At 57.1% G+C, this 22,836-nt stretch overlaps 1 protein-coding gene across 1 annotated transcript in view; it reads left to right on the forward strand.

Annotated features, from left to right (window-relative positions):
* Positions 1-22,836, forward strand: part of RPTOR (regulatory associated protein of MTOR complex 1) — a 332,995-nt gene that overhangs the window by 144,660 nt on the left and 165,499 nt on the right. The window contains exons 5-6 of the mRNA XM_047093910.1: positions 5,206-5,352; positions 20,128-20,303. Coding sequence (XP_046949866.1) covers positions 5,206-5,352; positions 20,128-20,303 — 323 coding nt within the window. The remainder of the gene's footprint in view (positions 1-5,205; positions 5,353-20,127; positions 20,304-22,836) is intronic.

Consider the following 22,836-nt stretch of genomic DNA (forward strand, 5'->3'; position numbering starts at 1 on the left):
ACTTCTATTATTTAGATAATACTTATTTAGAATTACTCGGGGAGCGATCGGTTATTTAACTGTAATCAAGGAAAGGCAGAGGGAGTGGCAACAAAGCCACCGCGGCTTCGGCCTTAAGGATTCTGAGGGACGGGAAGTTTGCTCGTGGCTCAGGCCGCGCCGCCGACCGCCGCATCCGCTGGTCAAGCCCTGTTCTTCGACCCCTGCCGCGCCCGGGCCGGCCCCTCCCGCTCCTGGGCGGCCTCTGGAAAGAAGTCCTGTCCTCGGAGGACAGCCGCACACATTACCCCACAGGGCGGGGACGCGGGATGACCGTCCAGATGCAGCCGCGGCTCTGTCTCTGGGCTCACGGGGAAGTGCAGCCCCGGCAGCAATCCTGGAAGGCCCGCAGGAGGAGGCCACGTCAGTGTGGCTGGGACTTCTGACCCACACTTGGAGACTTTGGCAGAAGGTGCACCGAGCATCTTCTCCGAAACGGGGACGGCTTCTCTGGAGGCGCGCTGCTGTCCCCGGAAACCCCGCGCCCTTCTCTCCCGGCCCTTGTTCTGCTGCTGCCTCTGCCACTGACTCGCCCGAGAAGACAGTCTGATGAAGCAAGGGGGCTTTTTTTTTTTTTTTTAATGTTTACTATAACCTGACAGATAAAATGGATTGTAATGAATAAATTGTCCGAACCCTATTTGTATTTCTTTGTTTGAAATGAAAACATGGCCTCGAATACGTTTTTTCAAGAGAAAGGAGAGAGGCTCTGGTGAGGAATTCTCGCTACTTGTGGCTTTGATGGGGGTGGGGGTGGAGAGCCAAGCCCCTGCCCGAAAGCCTCGGGGTGCTCCGGGCGCCCTCTGTGCACGGGGGGGAGCCTTGCACTTGTGCAGCGCGTCCAGGGTGGTTCCACCGAGACGACGTGGGAGCGTGCCGTGGGACCAGAGAAACGGTTGCGCTCTGAATGCTGTTCTTGCACAGCTGTGTCTGCGATGGTGCAGGCCGCCCTTCGGGGGTTTGCAGGGCGGGAGCTCTGGCCTGAAGCTTGACCAGCCGCCCGGGGTCTCTCTGAGATGGGAATGAGATCTGCATGCTCACGAACTAATAAGACGTGGTTCTCAAAGGCCGTTTTCCTCAATGCGATCGAACAGCGTTGATTTTCTTACTTCCCGGTGGGTCCACACTTCCACGTTTCTGCACACACAGCTGACGCGTAGGAGCCGGCCCCTCCTCAGAGGCAGCGTGGGTGCGCGTGCCGCGTGCAAGCCTCCCTCGGCGGTGGGCGTCCCCGTGGTCTGTCTCCGATGAGAGTCCCTCCGTAACTAACAGTTGTGAAGCGGAAACAGTTTGGAGAGTCCGAGGTTTCTCGCGACGCTGCCCCCCTCGGATGAGCATCAGAAGATGGGGAAGGTTCTGGCCCCCAGAGGGACTGGGTGGCCGAGGACCCACTAGAAGCCTGTCATTGGCGGCCGGCGGTCACAGGGAGTGGAAGGAAAAATCATGATTTCCTAGTACGTTAGAGCTACAGTATTTTAGCGAATTTCCATTAATTAACTTTGTATCTCAAACATTTTTCAAGAAACTTTTGACTTGGGAGAAATATAAAGTTTAGATTTTAGCTCAGAAGGCAAGGCCTGAGAACACGGTCTGCTGAAATGTATTTTACGTCACGCCTCTGTGCTGTGTTGGGGCCTTGTCGGCCTGTCCCCAGAAGGCACTTTCCCGACGGTCAGGCGGATGAAGTGGTGACAGCAGTGCGGTCAGGACCCTGCCAGCTGTATTTGGCCGCTCCCCGCTGAGCCGAGGATGTTGTGGGCGGCAAATAAACGGCACACAGCGTGTTGCCAGCAGGTAAAAACGCGATGAATTCCCAGGGGTGTGGGGATGTCCCTGCCCAGTTAAAGGGTTCTCTTTGCCCTTCTCCCCCCACCCCAGCAGCGGGGGCTGCACGTCAGCAGGGGCAGGGTGGGTGCTGGGGAGTGGGCGCAGAGAGGGTCTCTCTTCCCCACCGTCCCCGGAGGCCCTTACGCCCTTTCCGCTCTGCTTGTCGGAGAGCTTGCGGAAGCCTTCTTCTGCAGGTGGCGCGTGATGCCTGCTGGTTATAAATATTAGAAGGATGTGGGAGTGTATTATCGTAAACCCTGGAGATGACCCTTTCCCTTCCTCTTAACAGTTTGAGTGCGTCTTGTCTTCTCAGAAAACACAAGTAATTTCTGTTGTGAAAGATTCCAAGAGCACACAGGTACCAAAGGAGCAGGAGTAACACAGCTCTGTCCCTAAACGCGCACCTGCACCGCCCGGCCCGAGAAGACCACCCTTCGTGGTTCAGTGCTGTCCTGTCGGTGCCACTGATCTGGGCCGCCCGTCCCACGGACACGGAGTTCTCGTGGGCGGGGCAGCGCTCAGGTGCTAGCCGTTTGTGCGTCACACACACAGCCCTTTCCTTTTCTTCCCACAAGATGGGACTGTCGTCTGTGCGACGTTCTAAGACTTGCACCTTCGAAATCATGGCAAGCCTGGGGTGTCTCTCCACGTCAGCACCCACCAGCCAGCTCAGTCTCCAAGCGCCGCGCGGCTTGAAGTGCCGCGTGCCACAGTGTGGATGTATGTGGGTCACTCCTGCGCTTACCTGGTGAGGAGGAGGGGGAGACAGAGCTTAGGCCAGCCGCCTCCTCCCTGCTGGCATTTAGATAGCTGGCAGGTTTTTACCAGCAAGAGTCCCGTACGTCCTCGCACGTACATTTCTCCGTGCGGATGCAACTTTTCCTGTGGGATGGACACGTGCGAGTCAGAGGCATGTACGTTTGAAACCTGCACGTGCTAGCGAACGGCTTTCTGAAAAAGCTTCCTTATTTACACGCCTGCCAACAATAAACCGATGCCCTGTGGAACACCTGCTGATCTGTTCATCTTTTACATTTCTTTCCACTCTGCTGGATGAAGACAAACGCAGAGGCAGATAGATGGTTCTCGTTGTAATCTGTGTTTCCACGATCCATCCAGAGCGTGAAGCTCTCTCCCCAATCCTCCATCACACCCGCCGCTTCTGCGGGTTGCACGTTTGTATCCTTTGCCTGTTTGCGTGTCTCTTGTTTCGTCTTCACTGGTCCGAGCAGAAGCTCACACACACACGCCCTCCAAACATCCTGTCACGTGCGCGGTGCCCACTGTGTTCTCGAGTTGCTTGTCATTGGTGTGTGGCTTATCAGATTTATGTAATTTTTATCTGATTGTATTTCTCTTTAAGTCTTCTAAGTTTTGTGAATTAAGAGGCCTTTCTTGCACCAAAATAAATAAAAACCTTTTATTCTGTTTTTATGTTTAGTTTTAAAATCTATCTAGGGGTGCCTGGGTGGCTCAGTCAGTTGGGTGTCCGGCTTCGGCTCTGGTCGTGACCTCGTGGCTCGTGAGTTCGAGCCCCATGTTGGCCTCAGAGCCTGGAGCCTGCTTCGGATTCTGTGTCTCCCTCTCTCTCTGCCTCTCCCCCACTCACGCTCTCTCTCTCTCAAAAATAAACGTTAAAAAAAAAAGAAAAATATATCTAGATTTTTTTTGTACATAGAATCTCAGCAATATTGAATGGCTAGTTAGATTTTACAGTATCGCGTACTGAATCGTTCATTCTTCACGGAGTTAAAATGCCACCTTCGTTATAATTATATATGCGGGTCTATTTCTGGACTTTCTCTGTTGATTTGTTTTTCTCGTCCTCCCTAATACCATCCTGTAATTACCATAGACTTATAGCATATTTAATATCTGCCAGTGCGAGTCCCTACTCATTATTCTTCCTTTAAAAATGGTGGGTTTTTTTTTTTCTTTTTTTGCGCTATTCTTGTGCATTTCTCGTCTGCACTAACTTTAGAACCAGCTTGTCAAATTCCATCAAGGAACACTCTCGCTGGTATTTTGATTGGGCATGCACTCACTGCATAGGTTCATTAGGGAAGCACTGACATCGTAGCATCCTCCGGTGAGAGTATTTAGAGACGGCGTTTCCAGCGTTCTCTCACGTAGTGGCAATGACGACCGGCAGGCCAGCAGAGGAGGGCGGGGTGGCGAGGCGACGTGGCACAGGATGTGTGTGCCCCTCCCGGGGTACAGGTGTCTGCTCCCTCGCGCACACGCACCCGTGTCCCCGGACGTGGCCTCATCCTGCGATCGACGGATCTGGTGCTGCGCTGTGTGCGTCGAGAGAGCCTCCGCCGGCCACCCTCGTGACAGACTTCCCTCGGGCCTCTTTGGTTTTCTGTCCTCTGTCCTGTTTTCCTGTTGCGTTTAAACAATCCTCCTGGCGCCACCAGAGGCCACGTTTGTGGCTCCACTGTAGGAAACACGGCCGCCTTCGCTGTCAGCGTGCAGAGTTGATTCCTGCCGGCGTCACCACTCACCTGTCCGTGCCGAGGAAGGGCGAATAAGCGAAGGTGTTCCGTGCAGAAGAATTGCTTAAACGGGTTGCCTTTGAGTGAGACTTGTGACCGTCTCTCTAAAGATGAGGAACGTCCTTGTCTGCGTTTACCAGTAATCACTGGAGTGTTTTCGAGTACCGAGCGGTACAGGCTGTCCAGAAAAATATTGCTCTTAGCGGATTCACGTTAATAAGTTACTGTTGTGTGATTTTGCAAAATCAGAGGGCCGAATCCACTCGTATCCCCTCAGTGTGATTGTTTAAATCATCTGGAGGTTTAAGCGCTTACGGGTGTCTCTGAAGTAGAAGGTGCCGTGGGGAAAACACGCACATCGGAGGGGCCTCGGCAGCTCCCCAGAGCTCATCCCCCTGACAGGCGGGGCGTGCAGCAGTTCCATAAGCACACCCGGAAGCCACAGAGGCAACTGGTGTGCACGCACATCCTTTAAGTTTGCAAGAGGCGGCTGTGGTTTGGGTCCCAGGGGTGGGAGCAGAAGGTAAACGCTGGAGCCGGTGTGGTAGGACACATGCAGGGGAGTCCCGCTGCGGGGAGGGGCTCGCGTTCCCAGGACACGGCCAGCCGCTGGCACCTGCAGGGGAGCTCCGGGGCGGGGCCCTAGACCGTGACGGCCGCCCAGCACTCGCGCCCCCGGGCAGGTGGCGGGCGGCTGTTACTTGCAGCGTGTAGAAGCAGCAGCTCGAGACCGCCCCGACCGCCAGGCCCCACGTGTCCTCCCTCCCTTGTGGCGCGGGTGTGGGTTGGCGGTCCAGTCCAGGAGGCCTAACTCACACGCACGCCGTGTTTTGTTTTCCAGAACTACACGCAGTACATCCCTCTGTCTATCTATGACCTGCAGACGTGGATGGGCAGCCCGTCAATATTCGTCTACGACTGCTCCAACGCCGGCTTGATCGTCAAGTCCTTCAAACAGTTCGCCCTGCAGAGGGAGCAGGAGCTGGAGGTGAGGCCCTCGCGCCCCCGACGGGTGTCCGCTGCAGGCCGGGGCGCCTGTGGGGGTGGGGGCCGGACTCTCCGCAGGGCTCCCCTCGTTCTCCCACTGGGAGGGCTGTCCCAGCGCTCTGGGCAACGTGGGACATTCGATGACAGAGCTCGGGAGGTACTCGGCACAAACTTACGGGCGTATTTTTAATACCTCATTTTACTTGGTGTCATTTAAAAATTTTTTTTAATGTTTATTTTATTTTTGAGAGAGAGACAGAGACAGAGTGAGCAGGGGAGGGGCAGAGAGAGAGGGAGACACAGAGTCCAAAGCAGGCTCCAGGCCCCGAGCTGTCAGCACAGAGCCGGATGCGGGGCTCGAACTCACGAATCGTGAGGTCATGAGCTGAGCCGAAGTCGGACGCTCAACCGACTGAGCCACCCAGGCGCCCTGCTTAGTGTCATTTCGAATGTGACCATTAGTTAAGTGCTGACATGACTAGAGCTGGTTTGTGCTCCAGTGGCCTCTGCCTCTGGGATAAATGTTAAAATAAAGCAGATTTTAGGAGAAACGGCCCCATATCTGGGCATAGCCATCAGTTCTACATCTTTGTTATTGTCCCTGGTGTGTGTGTGTGTGTGTGTGTGTGTGTGTGTGCGCATGTTTGTGCATGCACAGTTGTGGTTGCATGTGTGCACAAGTTTGTGCACGTATGTGCATGTGTTTGTGCGGGGTTGTTTGCGTGTGTGCATGGCTGTGTGTGTGCACATGTGTGCATATTGTGTTTGTGTGTGTGCACAGTGTGCATGTTGTGTTTGTGCGCGCGTGTGCATGTTGTGTTTGTGTGTGCGCACGTGTGTGTCTGTGTGCATGTTTGTGCATGCACAGTTGTGGTTGCATGTGTGTACACGTTTGTGCACATATGTGCATGCGTGTTCGTGGTTGTGTTTGTGCGGGGTTGTTTGCGTGTGTGCATGGCTGTGTGTGTGCACATGTGTGCATATTGTGTTTGTGTGTGTGCACAGTGTGCATGTTGTGTTTGTGCGGGCGTGTGTGCATGTTGTGTTTGTGTGTGCGCACGTGTGTGTGTCTGTGTGTGTGTGCATGTTTGTGCATGCACAGTTGTGGTTGCATGTGTACACACGTTTGTGCACGTATGTGCATGTGTGTTCGTGGTTGTGTTTGTGCGGGGTTGTTTGTGTGTGTGCATGGCTGTGTGTGTGCACATGTGTGCATATTGTGTTTGTGTGTGTGTGCACAGTGTGCATGTTGTGTTTGTGCGTGTGCGTGTGTGCATGTTGTGTTTGTGTATGAGCACGTGTGTGTGTGCGTGTGTGCATGTTGTGTTTGTGTGTGCGCACATGTGTGTGTGTGCGTGTGTGTGTGCGTGTGCAGAGGAGCTGGGAGAGCCAGTACGGCGCTCTGCTCACGAGCAGACATTTCACTTGGTTGTTTTAGTTAATATTTGATGTTGGAACCAAACAGCGAATTCTGAAGGGAAATTGTGGAGGCATTTTCAATTAAGAGACCTTCATCCCGTGGCCTGCATGCGAGTGTAGGAATAGAATATTCTGCAGCCTCGAGGGGGTCATGAATTCTGATTGGTTGCGGTGCAGGAAATTCTCAGTTCCGGAGCAAAAATGGTCCTGAGTACATGTTTCCTCCAGCCTTTTTGGGTCGATTCAATTTTAATGTATTGTTGTGCTTTTCGTGCTTCATCAGAGATGTGGCAGAAATAATCAGCAGTAACATCTGAAATTCTGCGTGGTAGGATTTAAAATGGACATGTCACACACTTGAATATTTTACATTTATAAATCGAGTCCCTGTGCAGGGCATCGCATAAGAGAGACTGGTAAATGCAGTGCCCTTTGACCTCGAAGGTAGAGTCCCGCCCCTCAAGTCCTGAACTTGCATTCTGCGATAAGAGCGGGGGAGACCGCGTCTTGTGTTGTCTGATCGTTACCTTGTGTTTAGGCCTTTCACCCACGTCTACCCAAGGGACGGCTTCTCCCGTGAGCGCTAAAGTCTCGTCAGGTAATGAATATGGCAATAGAAGGGTTTCTTTTTACATTTAACGTATGTAAGTAAAAATGCCAGAGAATGCTGCCCGATTTTTATCCCAATTCATGAGCTTCAGGGTGGTTAAGGAGGGACGGACCGCCGGCCTCAGCCCATCGCGGCGTGGCGGGTGCAGCCTGGGCGCGGACCTCGCCGCACCGTGCGGGTCCCCTCTGCCGGTTCTGTCATGTTCTCTGCGTGTCGCCACGGCTCACGCAGCCTCAGAAACCGTTCATCTGGTTGAGCGCGACAAAAAAGATTTCCACGCATCTTTTTGGGGGGAAAAAGTGTTTACTTGACTCACTCCTCCTGGGGGAGAGCAAATGAGAAATACGCTGTCTGAGGTGCTGGATCCGTGGCAGCACCAAGTCGCGCCGCGTGTCTTGCGATCAGCTCTCTTATGTGTATTCTCTCCTCTAACGACCGCGTGCTGAGTCTCGTGTGTTGCCGCCACACCTACTACTGCTGGCCGCTGTCCAGCTGGCCTCTCGCGTAAACAGCAGAAAGTAAAATGATAAAATGAGCTCCCACCTCATATCTTAATGTTTGTTTTAGCCGTTTCATCGGATGCTGGACAAACAGAAGTCCTCTGTAGCCGCTTCGCTTTATTCTTCTGAGAAATTCTTACCTTCTCTTCCGTGGGTCAAGTGCCGTCAACTTACAGTAAGCACGCGGCAGGCGTTTCAGTGGGTAGATGGTGATGTGTGAGCTAAGAGACGTTGCAGGTAAAGTGGTTTGTGCCAGTGGTGAAAAGGCAGAGGGTCAGACGATCGCACAGAAGGCAGGGAGATGGCAGCTCGGGCCGGGGCGCCTCGGCGGTGCACGCAGTGGTGCCGGGGGGAGGGCACGCGTGGGGGGGGGGGGAGGGCGGTCGTCGGCTCTCACGCTGGCCGTGGCCCCATCTCGTGGCGGGACCGGGAGACCCCCCCGAGGAGTGCGGCAGGTGCAGGGGGCGGCACCTCCCGGGAGAGCACAGCACCAGCACGGCTCAGAGCCGGAGGCTGGTCACAGCCGGGAGGACGCAGCCTCCATCACTCAGGCATCTTCCACACGTGTCATTGGGTCACGTTGCTTTGTGACTTGAAAGTTAGAGAAAGTCTTCAAACCCCTCTCCTTTCAATGTCTCTTCCCGAGAAGTATTTTTAGGATTGCCAGATTAGCATATGGCAGGACTTGAAAGACCAGATAGTCCAGAGGCCAGTGGTGGGGGAACCGAGCCTGGCGCCACACCTCCCGGCCGGGACCCTGCGCCCGTGGCCTTCTGGTTCCTCCAGCGAGCATCTCTGTCGATGCAGACGGTATGCTTGTGCTGGCACTGCTTGATTCACAGATTTGAGGTTATCTGTGGGCTTTCTGCTATCATACAAACCAAAACAGAGCTGCCGTCACTTCTATTTAAAGAAGTGGAGAAATTATGTTGAGTTTTGGTGGCAAAGACGCGTGGTAGCTCTAAGCCCCGTTTGCTGCGTGCATGAGTGAGTTCTAAAGAGCGCGAGCAGGAGGTGGACCACCAACCACCACCACCGCCCCCCGCCCCCGGCCGTCTCCCCACGGCCCTCGCGTTATGTCCCGGTTTGGGGTTTTCTGTGCTTCGTAGCCTTCGCAGATTGAAACAACAGCTGTATGTTTTTGCTTCTGGTTTCATCAGGAATCAGTCACATCTATGGTTTCGTAGCTCTGCGACGTTGACTTTTACGGCAGCCCTCCGTTCCCTGCCTGTGGCGGAGCCCCGGGCTTTGTGTGTCGGCCGCTTCTAAAACGTGACCGACGTCAAGCCTTGACTCCTTGATCGCATCCACGTAAACACCTCATTCGGTGGCTAAATCGGGTGCTGTGGTTTCCGTTTGTGTAACGGTTTTTGTTTGCTTCTTGGATCTTCCTGGAGACTTTCTCTTTGCTTCTTGACTTAGCTCTTTAGTGTTTCCCGGGTTCCCAGATTGGCTGGGATTGCGTCGCGTCTCGGAATGTGCCTTGCCCGGAGGGTCTTCCTCCCCGCCCCCCCCCCCCCCCCCCCCCCGCGCTCCTCGAAGGCGCCTCCCGGAGTCGCCGTCCTGGGCCTCCCTTCATTGGGAGCAGCCACTGTTTTCCAGACACCACCCCCCCCACCCCCCGCTGCCTCTTCCTTGGTTTTTCTCCTTCCTTCTGGTAGGGCCGACTCTCAGGTCACGACCTGAGGAAGGATGCGCGGGGTGAGCTTTCCCAGCCCTTCGGTGTCCGCGTCTGGATGCTTCCGGCGGGAAGGCAAAAGCAGCTCCCTGTCGGTTTGCAAACACGTAGCGCTTGGTCGTCGTTGGGAGGGCCTGGGAGGCCCGCAACATCGTTACTCACGTGCGGTCGGGGGCCCGGGCCGCTCTCACCCGCCGCTCTGGCACCCTCGGCCGGTGGTGTTTTCTCCTGACGGTTGCGGCGTGCGGTGCGTGAGGCGGGAAGAGGCGGGGCACCCCTGCCCAGCGGACCTCCCTTCTGTCTGTGGCTGGCGCTGGGTGCCCGGCCCCCGCCGTGGTTGGGGGCGGTGGGCGGGAACGGAGTGGGGGACGAGCGTCTGCAGCGCTGTCGTGTGCGGGAGGCCTGTTCCCGCTCGGCCCGGAAGACGCCCGGGAGGCAGGTGAGTGCACGGGCGTCCGGTGGCGGGAGCCGCAGCGCGCCTTCTCCCGGGGACAGGTGGGGCTCAGCCGCGTGCCCGCCTCGGTCCCGACCGCCTGTCCTCCTCGGCGTTGGACCGCCGCTCGGGTGGTTCTAGGTGGCGGCCGCGGCGGGGGCTGCGAGCGTTTCCCCGGGAGCAGCGGCCACGCGCCGGGACGCTTCCCGCACCGCTCGGTGTGGCGCTCGGCGGCGCCGCGTCTTGTCTTCCCGCTCGACGGCGCCCTGCAAGGCTCTTCCCGCGACGCCTCCGAGTAAACCCTGACTCTGCCCTCCGTTCTCCGCACGGTCTGTGCGACCCGTGCCGCCGGCTGCCACCGGCCCGCGGAGACCTGCCGCACGGACGCTCGTGTTCGTGGCGAGGAACAGACTTGCTCCTGCAGCGTCACCGACTCCACGGTGACGGAACCGCCCGACGATTTTCCGTTCGAAACCCCGCGTGTAAACATCATCCTCACGTATCCATGGCTGCGGCTAAACCTCACGTCAGGCAGCTAAACTAAGTGATTCTGACGAAAAGCGACTAACGTCAGAATCTTCACGTCTCCTCAGGACACGTTAGTTATGTGTGCATCTGCACAACTCACGCATCCTGTCCTGAGGTCTCACGGTTCCTTTGCTGCTGCCGGAGACAGACATTGTGTGGACGCCCGTGGCCTCCCCAGCCAAGTCTGCGGTCCGTGCCAGGGTCATACTCGTGGCGCCCGCGGGTGACCCCCAAAACCACAGGTTAGTTCCCAGCTTGCCTGGAGAGAGGCACGTGTCGTGACTGCCATTCGCTGCCTGGAATCTGCTCTCCAGGCACTTGCCACGGGCACACCGGGCGCTTCGGGATACGGCCCCGCCACGTAGCTTCTGCGTGGCTCGGGGCGCGTCCGGCTCCAAGGCTCCAGTCGCCCCCGTCGCCCCCAGTCCGGCTGCAGAGGAACCAGAAGGCGGTTACCTGATAACTGCGTCAACGTTGTCCTTTAGGCTTAAAATGATGCTGATTTGTGGGTTTGTAAACGACATCCCCTTCTTTTCTCGGTTGCCTCCGTTTCCCCAGGTACTAACTTTTCTCTTAGGTTTACGTGGACTGTTGTGTTCGATGCCTCAGGCTTGAGAGGACTTTGTGCCCTCTGCCAGGAAGAATGGAGAGAAACCCCCGTGTGTTCGTGTTCGTGGGCGGAAATCGTCAGGGGAAGCGGCCGGGGCTGGGCTGTCCGTGGGGCGAGGTCACCGTGCGGGGGCGTTACATTCCTGGGCTGCCGTGGGCCACACTCGCTGCTCTGCCCTGCTTCACCCCAGACTCGTCAGTAACTCTGTCTAGCGAAGAAGGTGCCAGCGCTTTCTGTGGAGGGCCGGTGCGGCTGCTCAGCACACGGCTGAGCCCCGGGCTGTCCTGACGACAGGTGTTCCGGTGAGCCCACATTTCCAGCCCACGCCACGTGAGGCTGTGGCCGGTGATCCCCCTTCCCCTCTGCGTCTCTGCACACACTCTGGACGGTTTCATGCCCTTTTCCTAATGACAGCTGGCCAGGTTCACCCCTCTCCTCTGTGCCTTGTACTTTATGCACGGTAAGCAGTAAGAATTCACAACAGCAAAGGTTTTCAAAACAAGGTGTTAAAGAAACGTATATATACCTGGTATTCGCTCTCACACACAGAACAGAAGAGAATTTCACATGTAACTTAAAAAGAAATTCTGCCATTTCAACTGTTTATAGGAGGGTGAGGAGGGGCTCATCTAAAAAGAAATCCAGCAGAAGCCCCTCTAATTGGGATTCTCACCTGGCTGGGGAGACGAGTGCCCTCCATTATGGACATAAAGGACCCAGTGGGGCAGGCCGGCCCTCTGGCTCTGGGGGGCTGCCCAGAATGGGGGAAGGCTTGTGGGGAGGCAGCCTCAAGGGCATCGGACGGTCGCTGCCAGCAGGCCCGGGAAACGAGGGGCCGTGTAGGGTGGGGAGGGCTCTCTGGGGAGGCGCTGAGCAGAGCTGGGCTCCCCGTGCCGAGGCCGCGGTTGCTGGCCAGTGGATACGGCTCCCGTTCACTCGTGCCACGTGTGCTGTTTGCAGAGTGTTTCGTATGCCATCCTGTCGACAGCCTGTGTGGCAGGAGGAGCTCCCCGGGGCTGGGACCCGTGCCCCGTCCCTCCTGTGGGGTGTGTGGGAAGCTGGGCTTCTCACTCGGCAGCTTTTACGTTCCTCACCCGTAATGTGAAGGTCTGGGGAAAAAGGGAAGTGATTTCTCTGCGCGAAGAGTTTCGGAGCCCTCACGGCTGAGGGTGTCAGGCCTCCCCCTGGGCAAGCGAGTGTGTCTGTGGTCACTCACCTTTCAGGGTGCAGCTCCAGTTCTGCTTCCCTCGTGGGCACTCCCCCGGCCTGGACGCTGCCCGGGTCTGGACGCTCCCCCAACCTAGGTGGTCCCCAGGTCTGCACACTCCCCACCCCCCGGCCTGGACGCTCCCCAGGCCTGACTGCATGCAGCAGTGTGTTACACGGATAATTTGACAATTAATTATGTGTCATTTTGCAGCGTCTCTTCTGTTGGCGTTGTCGGCTGTAAGTTACACCTATTATGTAAACCTGTCAGGGTTGCCTCGTTTGAGGTAGACGTTCAGGAAATATTTACAGATGTGGCCTCGTAAGTAAACACACATCTGAATAAACTCCCTTTAGCTATTTTCTCTTGATACGTTCATGATTCATCAGATACGCTTGGTCTTGGAATGGCGTGCATGAAACAAAAAAAAACAAATGCTAATCCAGATTCATGAATATAATATACTGTTTGCAGCCATCATAAAACTGGGAGCTTCTCCGAAGGTAAATCTAGAGTTTAATCCTTTCGGCTCCCGGCCGGCACCCTGGGATGCGGTGCAGGACCCTGTTCCTGAGCCTCCCCCTCCCCCGGGATCTCCCCACCACCCACCGGGCCGGAGCCTGAGGAGCCCAGGCAATGGCCAGGCATCTCTCGCAGAGACGGCGGCGGCCCGGGGCAGTGGGTCTTCTCTGGCAGCCAGAAAAGTGGCTGCATGAGCACAGAGCCGTGCTGGAGGAGAAGGGCAGGTGGGAGGCTGCCGGCCCCCCGGGGGTTGGGGGGCGAGCAGACCGGTGGTCTCTTCACACGCAGGTCAGAGGCCAGGTCACCGTCCCTGTTCCTCTCCGGCTGTGTATGGTAGCCCGATGTGTGCAGCGCAGCACAGGGAAGACACAGGAGGCGTGCGACTGCAGAAGAGAAAATTAAACCGTCTCCTTTTGGAGACAAAATGATTGTCTGTGTTGCAGTGTCAGTCGTAAGGATCGAATTGCCACTTACTGAGCCCCGCACCCAGCGGCAGCAAATACACATCCTTTTCAAGCATCCGGGGAGCATTCCTCAAGGTATAGCATGTCCTGGGTCGTAAAACAGGCCTCGACAAACGTGAAGTGATTGAAATCAGACAGTACGTTCTTTGACCAGAGTAGAATCAACCAGAAGTCAGTGATAGAAACACAACAGAAACACGTCGGAGAAAAATTAACAATGGGTCAGAAGTTCCTACCTGTGTTAGTCCATCGGGACTCCGGAAGGGCTTGTGAACAACAGCAGTGCATTCCTCATAGCTCTGGAGGCCGGAGCCCAAGACAAGGGGTCCAGCGTGGGCTGGCGGGGGCCCCTCGCTGTGTCCTCACACGGTGGAAGGGGCTTCCCTAACTCAGGCACGTGTCCCCCTCCCGAGGCCTCAACTGCTAGCGCCATCACTCTGGGTTAGGATTTCGGCAGCATTTTGGGGGAGCACACACATTCAGACCGCAGCACTACCTCAAGAAGCTATCAAAGGAGAACCAAATAAACCCAAGGTAACCAGGAGAAAGAAAATAACGGCCATAGGAGCAGAAATGATGGAAAGTGAAAACAGCGAAAATCCATGAAGCAAAAGGCTGCTTCTCAGGAATCATCAGTAACCTACAGCCAGGCCGACGAACAGGGAAGGAGAGCGGAGTCGGGATCCTGCCGCCATTAAAAGAATAATAAGGGAATACGTGGACAACGCTACACTCATAAGTTTGACGACTTCGAGCCGTGGGCTGTTTCCTCTAAATCCACACGCCCGACCAAGGTGAAGTAGATAATGTGAATAGTCCAATAACCACTGAAGACGTTGACCTTGTAGTTTAAAAGTTCCTGAGATGGGGCGCCTGGGTGGCGCAGTCGGTTAAGCGTCCGACTTCAGCCAGGTCACGATCTCGCGGTCCGTGAGTTCGAGCCCCGCGTCGGGCTCTGGGCTGATGGCTCAGAGCCTGGAGCCTGTTTCCCATTCTGTGTCTCCCTCTCTCTCTGCCCCTCCCCCGTTCATGCTCTGTCTCTCTCTGTCCCAAAAATAAATAAACGTTGAAAAAAAAAAAAATTAAAAAAAAAAAAAAAAAAAGTTCCTGAGAAGGAAGTCTCCGGGTCCAGGTGCTTTCACTGGAGAGTTCTGCCAAACGTTTATAAAGAAGCATTCACACCAGTTGTCTACAGAGCTCATCCAGAAGGTGGAAAGGGGAGGGCATTTTATTTCCCTGATGTCGAAAGGGACACTCAGTACAAATGGAAAAAAAACAAAAACAAAACACTTAAACCCTATCTCTCACACACTTAGATGCAGAAAGCCTCCAGCAAATAATAGCAGATCGGTTCTAGCAGTCTATAAAAAGCTACACTCGACGACTGGGGGAGTGGGGGGATTCATTCCAGCTGTGCAAGCCTGGCTTAATAGTTAAAAAAATCAATTAATGTGATCCGGCGCACCGGCAGACCGGAGAAGAAAAGCCGTGTGGTCAGATCAATTGATGCAAAAAAAAAAAAAAAAAAAAAAGTACTTGACAGAATCCAGCACGCTTTTATGTTAAAAAAGGAAAACCTCTTAGCCAACCAGGATTGGAGGGGAACGTCTTCAGCTGGCTAAAGAGCGTCTGTGATGAACCGGCCGCTGTCATCATAGTTCTGGCAGGAGACTGTTTCCCCGCCAGGATGAGAAGCTGGGCTGGGTGGGGTGTCCGCTCCCTCTGTCCTCACTTCACCAGAAGGCAGGACAGGGACGCCGACACCCGCCAGGGAGATGAAGTCCAAACCACAGCGAGGCGTGCTTCACATCTACCACGCCGGCTAGAACAAAGGTGGGTAATTCTAAGTGCTGGCAAGGAGGTGGCGGACTGGGAGCCCGCACGCTGCTGGCGGGAACGTGCGGTGACACAGCCACTTTGGACGACAGCCTGGCGGCTCCTCGGATGTTAAACTTAGAGCCGCTGTGTGACCCAGTGATTCCCCTGCCGGCTCGTACCCAAGAGAACTGAAAACATATGTTCACACAGGCAGTGTTCATAAAGCCAAAAAACAGAAGTTCTCTTCTTGAAGTGGAAGGGTGCGGAATTTCTCAGTATCTCCTTTTCTTTGGTTGCTGACTCTCTGCGAGTAGAATTTGGTTTTTCGTTCTGATGAAGCATCCTCACTGAGGCATAGAATGGCTCCGGAGCACCTTCAAAACTGTTCGGTGGCTAACAGCTAAATGGCTTCAAGCTCTGGTGGTTCATTCGGGCGAGCTCTCGGGGCAGCTGTGAGAAGCTTGCTGTAAAGGGGCTCTTCCTCTGCCCTTTGAAGGGCAGCCCCGAGGGCTCCTCCGTGGCCTTCCTCCAGTGAAAGTGACTCCCGTTCTGGGGAACAGGTAGCCCGCAGCCACCTGTTATGAAGTTGGTTGTGAAGTTATTACTTACTGCCTGCTACGTGTAAACTCCCGTAAGTCACTTATAGAAAGTGACGGCCGCTACTTTTCCTGCCGTCTTCAGTGCAGTGTCTGTCCCGTGATAGAGGCCCCGTTCCTGTCTGCAGGGAGCTGGGCCAGCAGCACACGGAGTCCTCTAGAGATCTGTCTCTCTCTGAACCCTGCGCGTCCCTAGGAAGTGGGCGTCGCTGAGTTGAGAAGAGAAGTGCCGCGAGCCAGAAACGGCGTTGTCGCCGGGTAGATGTTATTCTCAGAACTTCCCTTGTTAGAGGCCAGGAATTACCAGTGCGCTCACTCCTGTCTCGTGTGAGTATCTGTATGTGGAGAAAGAAGCTGCACGATGTCAGAGTTTTATTTAGAAAACGAGAGAAGCCCCTTCCTCCCGCCACCCCCCCCCCCCCGCGGCCCCCAGCAGCCGCAGCGAGCAGAGGGAACGGTTCCCGGCCCTCCCGAGCGCCAGGCGACCCACACGTGCGGAACAGTCAGCAGATGCCTCTGCTGGGTCTGCTTGCCGTACATCCCATCCGGGGACTTTTCTGGACCCTTCCCAAATCCTCCAGAAGGCTCCAGTGAGCTCTGAAAGTCGAAGATTTTTCTTGTGTTCGAGTCTCTAGGTTCCCCAGGAGAAACCCCTTTGGGTAAAGGTGCGTGTCGGGCTTGCCCTTCGGTGAGTGCCGGCTCCCAGCTGGCGCTGTTCACGTCCACGCCTGGGCGGCTCTTCGGGTTCTCTGAGGGACTCGTTCCCTTGCACGCGGGCTGTTTGCAAAGACTAAGTTCGATTAAAAGGTCACCATCTTGGATAAATACAAAAGCAACACGATGTGTGGGAAATGACCCCTGCACTAAGATAGGTCAGCGAGCCTGAGAAATGATGATTCGTTGGTGGAATCCTTTGCCTTGAGTGTCATTTAAAAAATGTTTCAGATCCTAATTATCCCCAAAGTAGAGCTTTCATGTGCCTTCTGTGCGCCTGGCGGCGTGGTGGGAAGGAAGGGGCCGTGACGGCGCACTTCCCGCTGGATTCCCGCAGAACAGCTGTGACAGGTTGCTTGAGACCATCAGCGGCTAGACCTGCCACATGGTCCCCGTTTACACCGCGCTGCACGGGGCCTGTGAAGGGGTCGGGCTTTCTATCAATGCCCATTTTTAATTGGGAAATTTCATTTCTAGTAGATGTACTTGGGATAAAGACGTTTCTCCGTGTCCCTGCCTCCCGTCCACCTTTGGCGTCCACGGAGTGCCTCCTGAGCTTCGGGACTTTCCAGGCTTTGAGCCAAATGCTGGGGGGTGCGGGGCGGCACGAGGTGCAGACCGAACAGTGTCGCACGGAGGCCCTGCTCTGCCTCGCCACCCGGAAGCAAGGTGGGAGCACCGCCTGTGGACCAGACCGAACAGACTTCTGCACACCTCGCGGAGGCCTCGCGAAGCCCTCCGAGCTCCGCCACGGCTGCCGGCATGCGCACACCCACCTCCTGAGCTCCCTGTGGGTGGCGTTGGCGTGACTAAGTGCTCCCCTCCCGAGAGGCATTAGATCAGGTGCTCAACGGAAAAGCAAGCGTGGGAGAGCCCCGGTGTCCGCACTTAGGGCTGAAGGGCCTGCGCGTCCATTCCCAGCACCGGTAGAGAGGAAGCTTAACGGGGAATCAGATCGTGAACCAGAAAGCTCAAACCCGCGGACCTCCAGCGTCTCCGCTGTGAAAATGGACAGCTCTCTGCAAAGGAAAATAAGAGTGTGGAATCTAGTTTGTACGTAACAGCCGCATCTTCCCACCGAAGTTCCGCTGTGCTCGCCCTTCTCCGCGCCGGACTCCACGGAGGTTTGCCCGGCCCGCCTGAGCCTGGCCGCCCGGTTCCGGGACCGGGGAGGGGGCGCTCGCACCCAGTGCCGAGGCCCAGAGCGTCCCCACGTCCCTGCCCCAGCCTCTGACGTTTCCCCGAGACTCGGGCCTGAGGGGCTGCCGACCCACCTGGCACCCGGACCCGTCGCCCTTCCGGGCGGGGTTGTCACAGCGGCCCCGGGGAGCCCGTCTCCCCTGGGAAGCAGGTGCCCCGTCACGCTGATCTGAGAGCAGGAGCCAAGGAGAGGATTTGGGGCGTGGGTCTGCCGACTCGGCCACGTTCGCTTTAAAAACCCAGTGCCTGGTGGCTGCAGCCTGGTGACAGGTACTCGGTGCTGCTGAACCATGAGCTCAAAATGGTTAAAGTGGTCGATTTCATGTTATCTGTGTCTTACGATAATTAAGGAAAAAAACCCATGCTTCTGAAAGTTGTATTTTAATTAAAAATTTTTAATTGCACTTATTATGAGGTCTAGTAGAATTTCTACGGATTCTGGGCTTAATGCTCCTGTTGTGGACTGGGTTGTTGATGAAACCACAACCTTCACCACCTCCCATCTGAGAAACGTTGAGATTAGAAACAAGGTTTGACCAGCAGCAATCACGACGGCCCACGTCGTCGGCACTGCCGCGTACCAGTGAGTGAGCGCGGCTTCACGGGCGTGGGATCTGAGTGCGCGGGGGCTGGTGGGCAAAGCCTGCGGGGCGCCCCGTCTGTGCCCCGGGGTTGGGGGTTCCACAGGGTCCCGGGTGGGCCAACGCAGCACAGGGACCGGGAGCAGCCTCGTGCTTGCGCGACCCAGGCGCTGACCGAGTCCTTGGGGGCACCGTCTCCTCATCGCGGAAGATCTCTAAAAATGGAAATACGGCTTACCTCATGTGGGGCGTTTCAAAAATCAAATGAAATAGTGAACGTGACAGAGCCTTGAGAAGGGTCAACGACTGTGCAGCCGCGAGGAGCAAACACTGAGATTCACGCTCAGCCCGTCCGAGCAAGGCACGACGCACAGCTGTGGTCTGCGGGGACAGGAAGGAGTCCTGCCGCTCTGGGGTGGTCACCCAAGGACCCCCGCAGGTGGCAGGAGGCCGCGGGGCCCGCGTGCTCCCAGTCCTCACGGCGGGGCGGGGTCAGAAGGCGCCTGGGAGCTGTCACCCCGCTTCACTTCCTGGATTGCAGACAGGCTGGGTTATGACCCGCGGTAAATAGCTTTCATTCCGCACAGGTCGGGGCTGTTGGTGAGTGAGTGTCCAGGTACTGGACGTTGTGCTGGCCCACGGAACCGGCATTTTGGGCCCACATCATCACTCAGGGCCGCTGAAGCCCGGGAGACGTGAAGCCCCTCCAGCGGCCCTGAGTGGGCATGTTTTGTCCGCACCTTCCTTGTCCCCTGCGCCCAGCCCCAGGGAGGGCCGCCCTCTGCTTCCGTGCCCCGGCTCCACACGGTGAGCCGTGGGAGCCCTCGCGCATTCGGCCGGCCGCGTCCCTGAAAATGGCAGCAGGACCCGTGGTGGGTGAGCAGGCCGCACAGAGGTGCGGCCGGGAAGGGTCTCCCAGGCCGTGGCAGAGGGAGCGGGTTCGGTTGAGTGAGGGTCCCAGACGTCGGTGAATTCTGCTGCTTTTCATGAGGGTGCGTGGAGGCCTCGCGTCTGATGGTCCTGTGTGTGATTTTTAAGAAAACTTTTTACCGCGTCACATCATTTTAGATTGACACTTTTAATTAGATTTCATTTAGTCAAAAGCGAAATGCGTGCACCCTCACCATAGGCAGTAATTAGCGTGGAGCCTTTCTTCCTGAAACTTCAGTGAGCTGGAGGCCCCTCTTCCGGTGCCCCTGCCTTCCAGAACCTCATCGAAGGAAATATCAAGCAGATATTACTTTCCCTGCCCTAAAGAGAAATTAAATTCTGCATTAAAACGAAACAAAACAAAACAGAAAAACCCTCTTCCCTGACTGCAGAGTTAACACGCCTGTTAGAAGGACTTTGAGATGTCACATGAGGCTAGGGGAGCGTGAGACCAGCCGGCCCACCGCCGGGCGAGGAGCCGTGTGCTCCCCAGGCGTCCGGCTGTGCCGGGTCAGTGGGTCTGCCGCGCTCCCATTCGCCCTCTGCACTTGGGTGGTGGCGGTGCTCACCCCGTAGGCTGGACGTCACCCCGTGTCAGTAAACACGCCAAAGTAAGTGATGCCGGACAAGAGACTGAGTTTTAAAACAGACAAGACACTGAAAGAGCCCTGGAGGGAACCATGCTTGGACGTTGGTATGATCAGAGTAAGGAAGGACCTGCGCACGGAAAACCGTAAACAACTGATGTGCCAGGGACCCGGCCTCGCAGTGTCAGGGGAGGGACCTTGGTAACGAGCGCGAGGCCGCACCGCCCCAGGGGACTCCACGGCGGCCTCTCTGCAGGGCCTCGGGAACACCCAGGGTGTGCAGCCTGCCTCGAGTCTCGTCTGGGGCCACATTTCCAGCTGAGCCTGCACTTATCCACGACCCCTAAGCCGCTCTTTGCCTTTAATGTTCCCCCTGCAGGTTGCTGCCATTAACCCGAACCACCCACTCGCGCAGATGCCCCTGCCCCCGTCCATGAAAAACTGCATTCAGCTGGCAGCCTGTGAGGCCAACGAGCTCCTGCCCATGATCCCCGACCTCCCGGCCGACCTGTTCACGTCCTGCCTCACCACCCCCATCAAAATCGCCCTGCGCTGGTAAGTAAGTGGCTCCCGCCGCGTCCTGGGGTTCCCATGGGGATCCCGAGACGGGTGTGAACTCAGCCTCCCGAGGCTGAAGCGTCGGGCGGGTTGCGCGTGCGGCTGGCCGCTCTGTGGTTTCCGGGTGCGCCCTCTCCACACCCGACACCCGAGGGAGTGAGCTTTGCACACCGGTCGCTCTGGAACACAGGCTTGCGTTTGAACGCAGGGAAGGCCGTCGTGACGAGAGGAGCCATTTCGCCCCAGGCTAGAGTCGGAGTCTAGTCTTTCAGTTGATTCAGGAAATCCAAATTCTTTCCTGCCTCTGGTCTTTGTAGAAGTCCAGAACTTTCCAGAGCACGACTGAGGAAATGGGTGGGCCTTCCAAACGGTGGAACCTGCACTTAAGTCCCGCCGGTGACGCGGGACCTGCCACGGGACGCGGGTGCTCTGGCCCCCAGACCCAGTTTTCCAGTTTTCTGCTGCCGGCCGTCCCGTTGCTCTTTTTCCATTTTCCATTTTATGTTTTGCGGAGAAGCTTGTCTAGCTGTTGTCTAGCCGGGAGAGGGACACACGTCCGGGAGGCATAGGGGAAGCACACAGCTGGTGGGTGGTGTTCACTGTCTGCCGGGTGGGCCCTTTCCAGGGCTTTCTCTGAGAGCGGCCCGGCACACGAACCCACAGACCACCCCCCGCCCCGGTCCTTCCCACGAGCCCAGAGAAGCAGATGAGACACGTGTGGACCCTGGGGGCTAATACAATAGCTCTGCAACAGGCCCCTGGGGAGACCCCTGAGGGCCGGAGCTGCTTGGTTGGACAGAAGCTAGAGCAGTGTTCCCAGTCCGCCCAGGCCCCCCGGTGAGGTGGACAATGCTGGGCTGGCGGAGCAGCTCCCCTCTGCCCCCCCGAACCCCGCCCCCCGCATCCCAGGGCTGGGGGTTGCCCCAGGGAGAGCCTCCTGCAGGGTGACTTCCCCGTGAGGGGTCAGCAGGGAGGGGGAGCTGCCCAGAGGGGCTCCTAGCCGCCCAGCTCAACCGCCAGCTGACAGGTCCCCCGCTGCGCCCCGAGAAGCAGAGGTCGACCCTGAGGGGCGCGGCCAGCGCGGGACAGAGCTGTGGAACGGCCCCAAGCAAGTTGTGTGCACGTGACGGGGCTGAAGGAAGGAAGACGCTGGAAGCAGGAGGCAGGACTGCGAAGCGGGAATCTAAGGAAGAGCCCGGTGGGGGCAGAGGTAGAAAAACGATGATGTTTGGAAGGAGGAACACGGCAGGTGGGATCCGTGGCAGGAGAGGGGAACGCAGCCCGCATCAGCTGGAAGGGCGGCCGCGGGAGGGGACAGAGAGAGCAGGCGACACAGAGAGAAACGGGCGCTCCCGTGTGCAGGGAGAGGTCGGCAGAGGTGCCGCTTCCTGAGGGTGACACGGACACGTTCTCCAAACGTGGAAAGAAGCGGAAGCTCAGGCCAGGAGGACACGCGGGCTCCGCACCGTCACCCACCCCCCTGCGGGCGCAACTCTCTCAATGTGGCTTTTTATTCACGAGGCCGGTCCTGAGTTTTTCTCCGAAACTGTCGGTGCTGTTTGGCGGTCGCCAGGAGAGGAGGAAGGGCCGCTTAACGTGATTCTGTTCATCATCCAGGAAATAATTAACTGAGCTCCGCTGTGTCCTGAAAACCCGCACTAAGCGCCATAGGAGACACGAAGTGGTCCTCCCAGATTTACAGTCTGGCCGAGGACACAAGCTGCCGAGGGCACCTGAGTGTCGCGGACAAGCGTGGCCAGGGCTCTCGTGTGCCCAGGGGACAGAGAATCTCTGAGGGCCAAGGGGACGAGGGAAAGCGTCCTGGGGGAGACGCAGCCCGATGGGGGTCCCCACAGGGGGCCGGGTTTGAAGAGGAGCAGAGGGGCGTCGCAGACAGGCGGCTTACAGCCCCGCCGGCTCCAGGGGTGACGCGCGTCTCTGAGAAGAGCAGGTCATCGGCCTAGGAAGCTGAAGAGGTGTAGGTGAGGTCAGGGGTGGACCGGCGTCGGACGTGGGTTGCTTTGAATGCCGAGCCCCTGACCTTGACGCGGAGGACTGACGGGGAGAGGCCGGGGGGTGTTTGCGTGGGAACGTGACTTGATAAGAGCGCCGAGGCAGCTACTCTCCCAGCCCGATCCGGTCCCCGTCCGATCCCTCCCCGTCCGCTCCAAGGCGAAAGCGGGAAGGCGGAGGTCTGCGGGCAGTAGCCCCCACACGTGCGCCTGGACTCTCCCGGGGGCGGGCCTCGTTTCCCCTCTCTGTCCCGCCTCTCCCCCCAGGGTCTCCTGCCCTTGCTGCCTCTGTGCGCTGATCCCGAATGACGCCGGGAGCCAGGTGTGCCCAGGCCTCCGCCCGCCCTGGGCCGGGGCTGTTTGCTGGGCCTGGCACGGGGCATTTGTGCGGGTTTTCGGGTGGGCGAGTGGAGATGCATGCAGGGAGGGAGGAACGAAAAGAAGGGCCTGAGCGGGAATCCTTGGCCCCCACACCTGCCCATGTCGCCGCCCCCACAGCAGGCGGATGTCCTCGCCCG

This window comes from Lynx rufus, unplaced genomic scaffold, assembly GCF_022079265.1.
Source record: "Lynx rufus isolate CCGP_SWC_20201006 ecotype Redwood Valley unplaced genomic scaffold, mLynRuf1.p SCAF_37, whole genome shotgun sequence".
In the NCBI taxonomy this organism is placed as follows: Eukaryota; Metazoa; Chordata; class Mammalia; order Carnivora; family Felidae; genus Lynx; species Lynx rufus.